The following is a 13535-nucleotide window of genomic DNA, read 5'->3' on the forward strand; positions in this document are numbered from 1 at the left end:
TTATAGAGAGAAAACATTGGTGTCCATTATTACGCTTCAGATTATCAAACAATAACCTTCCAATTGAAACGGACAGATGGAAAAAGGTACCACTACAAAATACAATATGTCCACTGTGTAATAATTACAATATTGGAGATGGATATATAACTGGAGCTATTCGGCATTTAGTGTTTTAATTTGTTACTTACGTTCCGTCAATTTTCAAGTGAGCTGTTTCTTTAGTTATTTATCATATTTAAAACATAGAGAAAAGGAGCCGGAACATGCCGCCAGATAGGATTGGGGTGAACTGCTATTTATATATTAATTAGCCTTTCAACAAGTTTGCACCAAACGTTTCTTACAAAATTAAATGAAATGATCCATGTGCAATACCGTTTAAGTTTTGAGGTGTGCTATATGAACTTCTGAAAATTGAACTATTTCATTGCCCCTTTCACATTCGAGTTATCAAAGTTTGACTACACATATAATTATATATGATTTAATTACCTCTTATAAAGTATCCCCATAGTAGGAATAGCAAAAGCCAGAACAACAGCGATCACAATTCCCGATATAGCACCCGCACTTAAGACAGACATGCGTTCTGGATCATCTAGAAATATAAAACATTATCAATTAACATAGCGATACTATTCACTCCTATAACTCTTACACATACGTAAACCACGAATGGCTGCACAAATCAGAGTGACGTTTTGACAAGGCTTGACTGCTACCACGAGTGCCGTCTGTAGATATACTCTCAGTGTGCTGGTTCACTATTTGTAGAGTGATAATTCCCCAGCAATGACGATCCCCACGATCACAATAATGTAGGCCAACTGTTAAACTGATACAGAAAAATTCATGGAGATAATACGGATGTACCTTTGGGGACGGATTGTTTTGCATGAGGATTAAACGGACATTTAATTCGATTAACCAAGTTATATATAGATAGATAGATAGATAGATAGATAAAACCGGACCCTCTGTAAACCGGAATTTTTCATGGTTCCTTTTTAAATACCTAAGCAGAAGCGAACCGGATACTTATTGAAACCAGACGTTTTATTTTGTCCGAGGGTGTCCGGTTATGAGAGGTATCACTGTATTTATGTACGTATGTATGTATGTGTTTAAAAAAAGTCGCCACATTGGTTTTAAAAAATCGCCACTTTCAGAATTTTGTAGCCATTTTAAGAAAACAAATCGCCAAATTTATTTTGCATAACAATCAATTAAAAAAACATATATTTTTGGAATTTTATATGTATTACATCAAATACGTAGCAGAAATATAAATATTTGAAGAACATTCGTCTCAAAACTATTACTTTTAATAATATATAAATTAGTAAAGCTTTTTAAAAACTGTCGGCATTTTTTTTTTTTTCAATTACATTCACCATCCATGGGTTCATATACTCGATTAGTGGGGGAAATTCGAAAAATAGAGACAAATTAAAGAATCTAAAAAATAATCAGTGTCGGCTCGTTTTTCTAGGTAAGGACGGGTTCCCGGAAAAAATAGTTTTATTTTTCGCCTAAAATAAAATATGTCATTCAATAGTTGTATATTTTATTACATCAAATACATGACACATGGATCTTAAAACAATAATACTGTATTAGTGTATAGTAAGAAGGCGCATGTGCAGGAATTTTAGCAGGGAGGGGGTATGTCTGTCTACACTGTGCTCCCTGGAAAAATATATTTACAAAAAAGAAAATTTCGATCCCCAAAACCCTCCCAAAATAAGCACTTTAGGCAGGTCGGATATAGTGTGACGAGAGGAAGCAGTCTGGTATTGCAATGTTTCTCAGTGTAAAGAACTGGGGGGGGGGGGGGGGAGAGTATAATATAATACATAAAATCAAGGTAAGTATATTTTAAAACTTTGTACAGAAGTCAAAGTGTTTTTAAAACTTTACAATCAAGTCTGGATGGAATTTAAAAGATTCCAAAACATTTCTTTTGCGAAATATATAATTTCTCGTCGGCTTGAGATGATCACACTCCACCAAAATGTGGCGCACAGTCATTGTACACTGACAATGTTCACACTGGGGAGGAGGGTCCTTCGTTAAAATAAATGAATGCGTCAAATATGTATGGCCGATGCGGGCACGGCACAAGACTACTTCATCCTTCCTACACCGCCTGTAGTATGACTGCCACTCTCCCAGGACTGGCTTGACAGAATGAAGCTTGTTCGCAACAGCACCGTCCCAATCATCTTGCCAAGTCGAAAATATATATTGGTTAATATGAAATTTAAAATCACCATTGGGGACACCAACATGGACACGGGGCAAGTTCAAAGCAGATTTGGCAGCAACAACTGCCTTTTCGTTACCCTTAATGCCAACAAGGCTGGGTACCCCAAAAATATAACATCTTTATTAGCAATTGCTAAAAAGACACACTTTCGTATCACCATCCCAACTAAGGAATGCTCCAAGTTCATGTACTGTAAAGCTTGGAGACGCGAAAGTGAGTCTGTAAAAAAAAATACCCCCCCCCCCCCATCCCCCCCCCCCCCACCCCCACCACGACACAATTCATCAACACATTCTGGACTCTTTTTTTTCTTTCTATTGATGTGTATTATTTAATATTAGGTGCTTTGTTATTATAAAGTTATTTCAGTTTGGAACGAGATTGGAATTCGTTGATATTTTGTCGCAGTCAATGTATGTATGCCAGTGACGGGGCAGTAATGAATTTTATTTTTCTGTTGTAATTTTTTAAACGTATATTTAATTAAATTAATTTTTGAACTTGGCTCCGGGGAAAGATATCAACTGTGTTTCATTTCCAAATGAAATTGCAGCATGTCAGAAGGTCCAACGGAACGTCAACTTGTTTAATAACGAAACGCCCCACCCCCAATCTAAGTGCTTAGAAATTGCATTATTTCATCCATAATTAGTTGTAGCTGTTCTTTGCCTATTTAATGATGAAGAGAATACAACACAGACTTTTACCTCAATCGAAACCATACCTTTTAGATCAATTGCGCTCAATTTGGCCCATGGATATAATGTTTAGATGGGTTTCACTAAATCAAAAAAGAAAAGAAAAAAGAAGTATTTCTATTTGTACAATATAATAGTATCTTTCAACATTTGGTGCACCCCTGCTTTTGTACTCAGTTTTGGTTGCAATTTACCTGATGGAACTTGGCAGTCGATAATATCCATGTGATAGACCCGAGTCAACATGCATGCGTCCCAAACAAATAACAACCACATAACATCTACAGCATTTTTCGCAGTAGTTGTGGATAACATGTAAGCACTGAGTTAATTTGTGCAAATTATACTCCACCCCAAAGAACTTTAAAACAAATAACAACGAGACACTAAAAACTGCAAATATATCATGATACTATTCTTAGAGTTGAAGTTTATATTTCATGAAAATTGGTTAACAAACGAAGTAGCTAAAGCGATTATGTCATATTTCTATTTTTAGTAATTGTGACCTTGACCTTTGATGCTGGAATAGAATCATGATAAAATCACTAGATCGGTGATGATGTTGTGTTACGTACGGGCAAGCCACTATATCTTCTTGATGACTGGGCGAGAGTATTAAAACAAATTAATACTGAAACCACCACAGCAATTGCCAGGGTTGCAACTTGTAGATGTATCTTTTGCTCTGCATACATATAATGTACATGTTGGGCATTTCAACATCCAGCATGTTACAAGCAAAATATACTACACATAATATAATGTATCAAACAATGTCCGTCATTGTAAATCTATATGGACCTGAAATACACCAGACTCTTTTAAGTTTAATACTTATTAAGTTGATATAACACTTACATTTACTGCTGACAATTAGCGTGGACTGTATTGTGGAGTTGGGTATGGCAGTATTGAGGGTTATCAATTAATAAGTGTAATATAATAATTACTTTTAGGCTTGACGGTTAGGGTGAACTGTATTGTTGTAGAACGTGGTATAGCAGTATTGTTAACTGTACACGTGTACACACTTCCGTTCTTATTGATGCTGATGTCTGGGAGTGGTAATAGAGCCCCTGGCAAGACTCCGTTATTTCCAAGTGCCCATGAGAAGGAACATGGTGACGGGTTACACTGTGCCGTGCAGCTCACATTTAGACTGTCTCCTTCTGTGACATTCCCAGGAGACGCAGGGTCGAGTGCAACATTCTGTGGACCATCTGACAAAACGAAATCAGAAAATCCTTCAAAATATGTCATTTTATATCTATAATTTGTCCTAATAAAATATAAGAAATGTTTTATTTATACAATATAACTACATTAAAACATAGATAATGTTTTATCTTTATGTTGATGAAACATCAATGATATATTACTTACATTCAATTACGTTTTACCGGCATAGCCATAACTTTGGCGGACTGATGAGGAGGCGCCCCTGCGCTGCCAGCAAATCAGACTTGAGAACGACCCCAGAAGTCGCATCCACACTATGGTCAGCCCCTTCCTTCCTCAGCATTGTTTTGCGCTCAGCGTCGCGAGACAGTTTCTTAAACTTCCTCCATGTGAAGGGAGAGCACAACACAGCAATGTGGCAACTCTTTAAGACACCCGCCTTCGGCATAACCAACCAGCCAGTTAGAGCTGGAGGAAGCCGTGTCCGACATCATAAAACCCGAGCACAACCCTTAAACCGACCTCATATGAAGTAGTTAATGGAATCAGAATGCGAGAAGAAATTACGAACACTTTACAATTTAATAAACAAAGAAACATTTTTATAATTGCACACTAAAACACGACCGCAATCAATGACTGCTCATGCATGCTAGTACTATAGACATCCGGCAAGGGGAGATAATTCTGCAATGGAGGTTATAACTCAGTCGTATAACTTTGATGATGCGCTAGCACAGTGACTTGAAAAAAACTAAGACTAGTTTCATTACTTCTTGACACAAACCTTGTAGAAAGCCTCCTACATTGCTCCAATATGTACTAGATATGCGTTATAAAAACATTTGATACATTTTGTACCTGAAGTTCATCTTAAATAATTTGAGGTTGCTGAATTTAAGAAATGTTGCCAGTTGATATTTCCATTGCTTATCCTTTAAATATCAAAATATGTCCATTACCATATAGATTCAATTCACAAAGTTATGGCAGGTTGGTCCCAAGTTTGTGTCAAATGAAACAGAGGAAACATAGCTGTAACAATTACTATTTTTTATATTCAACGATTAGACACACTTATTTATATCAAATGTCATAAAATAATGGCATCTGGTAATATTGAGTTTTTCATGTATTGGTAATTTCTGCATTTATGTTAATTGTATGTACAATTGACTGCTAAAAACATTGCAGACCAATAATATATCAACTTTGTCATAATAAGAAACAGGAATAGCCTAGCTACTAATATTGTGAATGTATTACATTTCCTATTTCAGTAGATTCATGGTGGCAATCTTGAATTTTTATATAATATTTCATAGAACTGGGTTAATATGACATATTTGTATTGGCCACAAGTTCAAATTCAAGGTTTTTTTTAATTACTTTAAGTTTTTATAACCAATAGCATAATACAGTCAAACCTGTCTTAAGCGGTCACACAAGGAAGTAGATACAAGTGACCGCTGATTACAGGTTGCCACATATATAGTCTTTAAAACATTTGTTGTTGTTTCTTATTTTACCGTCTGTACTGCTAATCAATGGATGTGTGCTTCACAGTTGACTATAAATCGACTATAAATCAACTTATGACATGTCGTATCTTTCCGAAAAAATGCAAATGGAATCTATTAAATTAACCATTCTCAACAAGTTTGTTTTCTTTTTTTAATTTAATTATTTATTTCCTACTTCATGCGGTGTATTGCCATAGTAAGTGAAACTACATAAGTCAAGCGTAGCCTGTCCAGAGGCAATTAGATGCATTGCAAAGTCAAACGTTCTTAATTGATACACAGTAGAGATGTCGGGACTGAATGGGTACTAGTATTCCTGAAGGTGTGAAGATCGGTTATTTGCTGCACCTTATCGCTGGTGTTAAAATATCCCTTTTGTATAATAGTAAACATTTAATGTGGCTGCTTAATACAGGTATTTCAGCGATTTGCGATTTGATTTAGGTGGCCGCTGGCCGCGTTAGACAGGTGATCGCTTATTACAGGTGCATTTACATTATAAATCATTTGGGAGGGAAAAACGTGACCGCTTAAGGCAGGTGACCGCTGATTACAGGTGGCCGCTAGAACAGGTTTACTGTACAATGTACAACAAAATAATAAATATATACAGGATATGTACAGGCCACATGACACTTATGACAAAACATTCTGTCACATAGCTCACCATTTACAGCCATGATCATATTTATTACGCTCTGAATAGTTAGTAGCGAGCACCAACCAACCTGCGCGTGCTGTAACCTCACCGTGGTAATATTATCTTTGAGAATGGCCAATACAGCACAAATTGAAATTTTGAGTAAAAGTCAGTATCTGTCTGTGATATTTGTGTTTTTGCACAGTTCTTTACACTTTTTATTTGAGTCTTGAATGTGTGTATTGATGTTGATCATCACCTTGTTTGTTTCCATTACCATAGTTTGACACCCAATAGCCGATGTATTTTTTGTGCTGGGGTGTCGTTAAACATTCATTCTTTCATTCATTTAATACCAAGCTAATGGCCGCAACGCTAAACGCATTTTACCATTTTGACAACAACAAAAAACCGCGACCCCGAACAGCTACATGCAGATTCCGGCTTTACGAACAATAACGACTGAATTAATCGTCAGAAATCGGTAGTGCCCTTGCGCGTGCTGTAACCTCACCGTGGTGCAGGGGTGTAACATTCTCTTTGAGAATGGCCAATACAGCACAAATAACCTTGTTTTCTTCGGGATACAATTAAAATTTTGAATAAAAGTCAGTATCTATCTGTGATATTTGTATTTTTGCATAGTTCTTTACACTGTGTTTTTATTTACCTGTTGAATTTTTATATTGATGTTGATCATCACTTTGTTTTTTCCATTACCATAGTTTGACACCCAATAGCCGATGTATTTTTCGTGCTGGGGTGTCGTTAAACATTCATTCATTCATTCAAATCGGTAGTGTTCGTAAACTAGGATGATTAATAAATTAGTTAGTGGTGAAATTATTTTTCCAAATATAGATTATCAATTTGTAACACTTTTATCAGCCATAAACACCAGTTATATGTATATGTTATTATAGGCAATGTTTTAAAGAATCGATTTATGTCACTAACATAAATTTAAACCACCGTAAGTAAAAGAATTGATTTATTAAGGTAATTATGATTGATCGGGATTTTTATACCAAGGGACATAACTTTGGAAATTCTCGTCACTAATTTTAAGATTGTTTTTTTCATAGTGCACACAGCATCTCAAACATGTATACATATTGCCATTAAAAACAAGACTGATTGATGCCAAAAATAAAATAAATAAATTGCAAAAAGATTTAATGAGCATAAATCATTTTTAGTCTATATTTAGCCTAATAGTTGACTAAATACAGTTATGGGCCAAATATTTTCAGTGTGACAGTTGTAAACCAAAAGTATAAATGTAATACATAAACATGACAATTTGGTACATTTACGATGTGAAAATGAAAGACAAGTATGTACTTAAGATGTACATTAAATAAAGGTCTTGCAATTTGTTCACATATGAATATTTATAGTTCACATTTATTTACCTATAATTACCAAATTAATTTTCACTGACAGCCTATAACGACTCCATACTAACTTCTTTTGATCTAGTTGGTTTGTTAACCTCATAACAAAACAGCTTCAAAATGTGAATTGATACGCTAACAATGTTTATCGTCAGTTCAGTATATTGCCATTACAAATAAAATGCTAACACTTTGGTAGGAACAAGTGGCCAGAAGGAATGATGGTTAATTACAGTAGTTTTAAAGCTAATGTCCACTATTAAAGCATAATAAAATTTCACTTTTCAATGCTTTCTGTATGTCATATTAGAAATACTCTACACCAAATAATTGTTTACCTACTATGGGTTTCTGCCAGAGGGTACAGAGGGTAAAATTACATGTAGTACCCCAAAATCTAGGAAATTAATGGATATATTTTGTTTTAATTTTTAGATAGATTATAGTAAGAAAATTGCTTTTTTAAAATTTGTAAAAGTGTATGAAATAAAATGTCCAATAACAAAAAACCCATTTCAAACCCATAACCACCCAATTGAATATATTTAGTTTTTATTACGTACCCTCAAATTATTTTCTGCTACCTTTGGCAGAGGTTGAAACAATTGGCCGTCTAATTTTCGACTGCTACCATAAAATAATATAGTTAATCACTTTTGGATTCTAGCAATTTAAAGCACAATTTACAATAGTTACCACTTGGAATATGCATCATATATTGTTTTGTTTTGTTTTACCTGTAATATATTTTCAGCAGGACTTTCTTCTTCCTCCAGTGATTAAAGAACATAACAATGCATATATTGTAATTATGTTTTTGTTTTATTCCAATATATACTCTTCAAAAAAAGAAACGCAAAAGGGTACAAATGGGTTATAACTCCGATTTTATGTTTCCTACCGGTTCATGCTTTGTGAATATAAGGTCATTGCATGTCCCAAACACATTCCCCCGGTTACATTCGATAAAACGCAGCTACTGTACAATAAAGTTCCAAAATGTGAATATTCGCAAAAACGCAGCCACGTGCAAACCATGTCACCACTGCACGTGCGTTGTCTGCACGTGCAACATGAACACCGACAGTATAAAAGTGCAGGGTGTTCGCTTGCCTGGCCTCTGTATCTGGCCGACAGTTGACAATCCAGGACATGCCACGTCTCAGTGAACCGCAGAGAAACAATGCCATCGGCCGACTAGACGCAGGCGAATCCAGAACGGCCGTTGCCAGGGCCATTCCATGTGTCCCCAAGCACCATCTCCAGACTGTGGGACCGTTACCAGCAACATGGATCAACACGTGACCTCCCTAGATCCGGTCGACCACGGGTCACTACCCCCGGGCAGGACCGCTACATCCGGGTACGCCACCTTCGGGAACGATTGACTACTGCCACCTCCACAGCCGCAGCAATACCAGGTTGCGCAGGATATCCGACCAGACCGTACGGAACCGCCTACGTGAGGTAGGAATTCGTGCCAGACGTCCAGTTCGAGGTGTCATCTTAACACCACAACACCGTCGACTCCGACTGCAGTGGTGCCAGATTCATCGACAATGGCCTCAACTGTGATGGAGACAGGTGTGGTTCAGTGACGAGTCCCGATTTCTGCTCCGACGTCATGATGGAAGATGTCGCGTGTATAGGCGTCGTGGTGAACGTTATGCGGCAAACTGCGTGCAGGAAGTGGACAGATTCGGCGGGGGTAGTGTCATGGTGTGGGCAGCCATCTCACACACTGGCAGAACTGACCTGGTCCACGTGCAGGGCAACCTGAATGCACAGGGCTACATTGACCAGATCCTCCGGCCACACATCGTTCCAGTTATGGCCAACGCCAACGCAGTGTTCCAACATGACAACGCCAGGCCTCACACAGCACGTCTCACAAGGCTTTCCTACAGAACAACAACATTAATGTCCTTCCTTGGCCATCGATATCACCGGATTTGAACCCAATTGAGCATCTATGGGACGAGTTGGACCGACGCCTCCGACAGCGACAACCACAGCCCCAGACCCTGCCCGAGCTGGCAGCAGCCTTGCAGGCCGAGTGGGCCACCATCCCCCTGGACGTCATCCGTACTCTGGTTGCTTCAATGGGCAGGCGGTGCCAGGCAGTTGTCAACACACGCGGAGGCCACACCCGGTATTGACTCCAGATGACCTTGACCTTGGTGGTGTGTCCTATCACTTACTCACAATGGACTAGAGTGAATTGTGAACAATCCTGCAACATTTGGTAATTATCGGACTCACCATTCAATAATTAAATCAATTCTCCAAATGTTACGACAATGTGGTTTTGCGTTTCTTCTTTTGAAGAGTATATAATAAAAAATACATGTTTTGTATCAGTATGTGGAGCAAACTACCTGAAACGGTTCGTTTGAAATCATGATTACAAAATCCTAATCATAAAACTGGCTCCTAACCTCAGCCTCTACATAGATCTACATCTGTACAGGCAGATAATTTTATGATGCTCATATACCACGAAGGTTTCGAGCATGTCCGTCCCGGGTCCTGTCTATGGATAGCCAGGGGCCCGATTCGGGACAGAGCCTGTTGGAACGATATTTGAAGTGTGTGTATGGCGGAGGTGTGTATGGGGGGAGAGGGGGGGGGGGGGGGGAGATAAAGTCGTTGTTGGCTTGAAGTGAGGGATACAAGCTAGATTTTGATCTTTATATCATCTTTATTTATGTGGAGAAGTGTTGGACGGAGAACAAGCCCTATGCTCGTTGAGAGAGAGAGAGAGAGAGAGAGAGAGAGAGAGAGAGAGAGAGAGAGAGAGAGAGAGAGAGAGAGAGAGAGAGAGAGAGAGAGAAAGAGCGAGAGAGAGAGAGAGGGGATTCGTCACGAGTATTTTTTAATATGGAAAATATGAACCGAGTCTATGTTAATCGGTATTTGTCGAGACTCTGCCGAGATAAATACCGATTAACTAGACGAGGTTGATATTTTACATATTAAAAAACACGAGTAGCGAATTCTATTTATCCTATAACACTTCTAAAATAATATTCTAATTAATTTTTTAGTAAATCACAGTACTAAAGTCGCAGCCATTGATAATATGAAGTCTTTACGATTAGCACAGATTAGTTTGACGTCATGGATTTTAAACAAATCTTTCAAAACTTTACGCTCAGGTACACGGGTCTTGTTGGCTTGAAGCAAATGACCCATCCACATCAACAAATTACTTAGAGACCTTGTAAATTTGCATACCATTATTAACCGGGTTAATAAAGTCAATTATCAAATGGGTTTATGACATGGATATCATGGGTAAGTTATAGGATAAATAAATATATATATATATATGTATGTATGTATGTATGTATGTATGTATGTATGTATGTATGTATGTATGTACGTATAGTTAGGCAAACTTCGCAAATGAAAAGAATGATAATGAATTTTATACTTTTATCAACTCGTGTTGATAAATTATGATAGCATAAGACACGAGGGGACAATCCTCTCTGTGCCTGTCAAACATAGGATAGCACTTAGCATTTGAGATAATCAAATAATGTGATTGTTATTTTTATTATTATTATTATTATTATTATTATTATTATTTGTAATATGTATATTAGCAACCCCAAGTTTTGCATTTTTAATAGTAAACAAACTAATATTATTGTAGTAATTTATTTGGAATAGTTAATGGTATCTGCACTTGTAACTAAACATAGTACAAATTAGTCCATATTAATAATTATTAATAGTGATTATGTATCTGGACATACGTGCTTTGGACATATTGGGGTTGTTTTGGCGTGTGGTTGGGGGGGGGGGGGGGGGGGAGGGGGGGGGGGGGGGTGGGGGGGGGGGTGGGGGGGGGGGGGGGCGGGGTGGGGGGGGGGCGGGGGGTGGGGGGGGGGGGGGGGGGTTGGTTGTTTTCTTACTTTTCTAGTATTTTGGTACACATTTACAGAACAAACAGAGCTAGTAGATTTTTAACCATGACTTGTGACTTTGAAAAGCACTGTAACACAGTGCAGGCGTAATAAATCCACTATATTGTTTTCCATTAGTAGCAAGGGATCTTTTATATGCACCATTCCTCAGACAGGATAGCACATACCACGGCCTTTGATATACCAGTCGTGGTGCACTGGCTGGAACGAGAAATAGCAAAATAGGCCCACCGACGGGGATCGATCCAAGACGTAATAATGCATACAGTCTTTTAAGGTTACACGTCACCATTTATGTTTGCGAACCTTTTAAAGTGTTTTTTGTTAAACATTACATAATTAAAATTGCAAGACTTATTTTACAAGTTCATAATATGATGAATTTATTTATTTCTCACTTCATTAATTTTTAGATTTTTGGTAATGTTCTTTTTATTATATCGTTATGTGGGGGTTTGGGACACGTTCTACTCTTTTGAGAATTAAATTGCACATTTCTTGTGTATTGCACGCGACACTTGCAATAAAGATATTATTTTATTAAAAAAAAAAAAAAAAAAAAAAAAAAAAAGATTACCAGATTGCCTGCTACGACAGAAAGCCTGCAGTAGCTTGAACGGTCACCGCCTAACAATAAACACCGATCACGTGATCTGCACAGCCAATACTATTGTCATTTAATAAGGCCTAATTATGCTTTGAGTTTCTTGCATTATAATTTTGTTCTGGGTGTAAGCGTAAATTAGAAAATTACTGAACACAATTACTGACTTAATTAGTATCGTTTGCAATATTACAGCTAAACAGCTAAACACCGGCTTTCCGTCGAGCCCCATGAGTCTTGAAATGAATATTTTATCTTCAATCAGTCATTATAATTTCATATTGTATGCTAAATAATTACAGAGACTTTGTTTCACTGGAGGAATATAAGTAACAGAACAACAGATCAATATTATTACACATTAGGGAATTATTAAAATATATATATGTATCCTTTTCAGTGATGATACAATTATTATGAAAATGCTATTCATACTTTGGTGGGTTCACCAAAATCTATTGTTTTATGAATCTATCTAGATACATCTATTAATGTTTGTCAGATACAACTATATAAATGTTGAGTAAGCTAATACATAATACCAAACCTTTCGTACTATATATTGAATATCAGACCAAGACGTCAGCTAATACACAGCAATATACGAGAAATTGAACTCAAGTAGAAAAAGAATATACAAATGGAATTCACTTACACATTACAGTCTTGTTACACTTAGCTCCTTCAACCAATGATGTTCCATCAGCACAAATCCATTCCCCAGCATTTGTTGTCCTGTTGAAGGATTTTATTAAAAGAGTAATCTGTGATGGCGATGATGAAATAACTGCACTATAGCCACTAATACGATTCAGTGGAAAACATTCAGTATTGTATTTGCCACATACTATCACCTTTTATGGTGATCCACCATTTGGTCTTGCAAATATGATTGCTATTGTTACGTTGCCAGTTATATTGCAGATCAAACGCGTGCTTCGTCTATGATATCCACCAATCATACAATCAAAGGAAGTATTTGCACCTACAAAATATAATTATTATAATTTTTAGATTTCATTATTATAATGGGTAAAATAAGGGGGGGGGGGGGGAATTTGGTAAATCACCGACTTGAAACCTATATGCATTAAGTAATTTAATGGAAGTGTTGGGTTATTTCATGTCAAATATCTCATATGAAAGTTTGTTTTGTTTAACGACACCACTAGAGCGCATTGATTAATTAATCATCGGCTATTTTTCCACTTTTCTCTGTTAAGGCTCATTCTGTCGCCGGCAATACAATGGGCATAAAGAAAATACAGCAAAAAAACCCCAAAT

The 13535-nt window shown here is 37.1% G+C and overlaps 1 protein-coding gene across 2 annotated transcripts; it reads right to left on the reverse strand.

The window, feature by feature from the left end:
• Positions 1 to 2354: 2354 nt before the first annotated feature.
• Positions 2355 to 13239, reverse strand: LOC121386203 (carcinoembryonic antigen-related cell adhesion molecule 5-like). Of its 2 annotated transcripts, XM_041517034.1 has the most exons (3): positions 12907 to 13239; positions 3924 to 4193; positions 2355 to 3053 (listed from the first exon to the last, which is right to left on the reverse strand). In XM_041517034.1, the coding sequence occupies exons 1-3, from the start codon at positions 12908 to 12910 to the stop codon at positions 3040 to 3042; spliced, it is 288 nt and encodes a 95-aa protein (XP_041372968.1). In that variant the 5' UTR covers positions 12911 to 13239; the 3' UTR covers positions 2355 to 3039. The 2 variants fall into 2 exon arrangements, 1 of the variants encoding a protein (XP_041372968.1); XR_005959603.1 differs by lacking the exon at positions 12907 to 13239 and adding an exon at positions 4357 to 5660 and having other exon boundaries at positions 2355 to 4193.
• Positions 13240 to 13535: the final 296 nt, after the last annotated feature.

Source organism: Gigantopelta aegis, chromosome 12 (genome assembly GCF_016097555.1).
Source record: "Gigantopelta aegis isolate Gae_Host chromosome 12, Gae_host_genome, whole genome shotgun sequence".
NCBI classification, from domain to species: domain Eukaryota; kingdom Metazoa; phylum Mollusca; class Gastropoda; order Neomphalida; family Peltospiridae; genus Gigantopelta; species Gigantopelta aegis.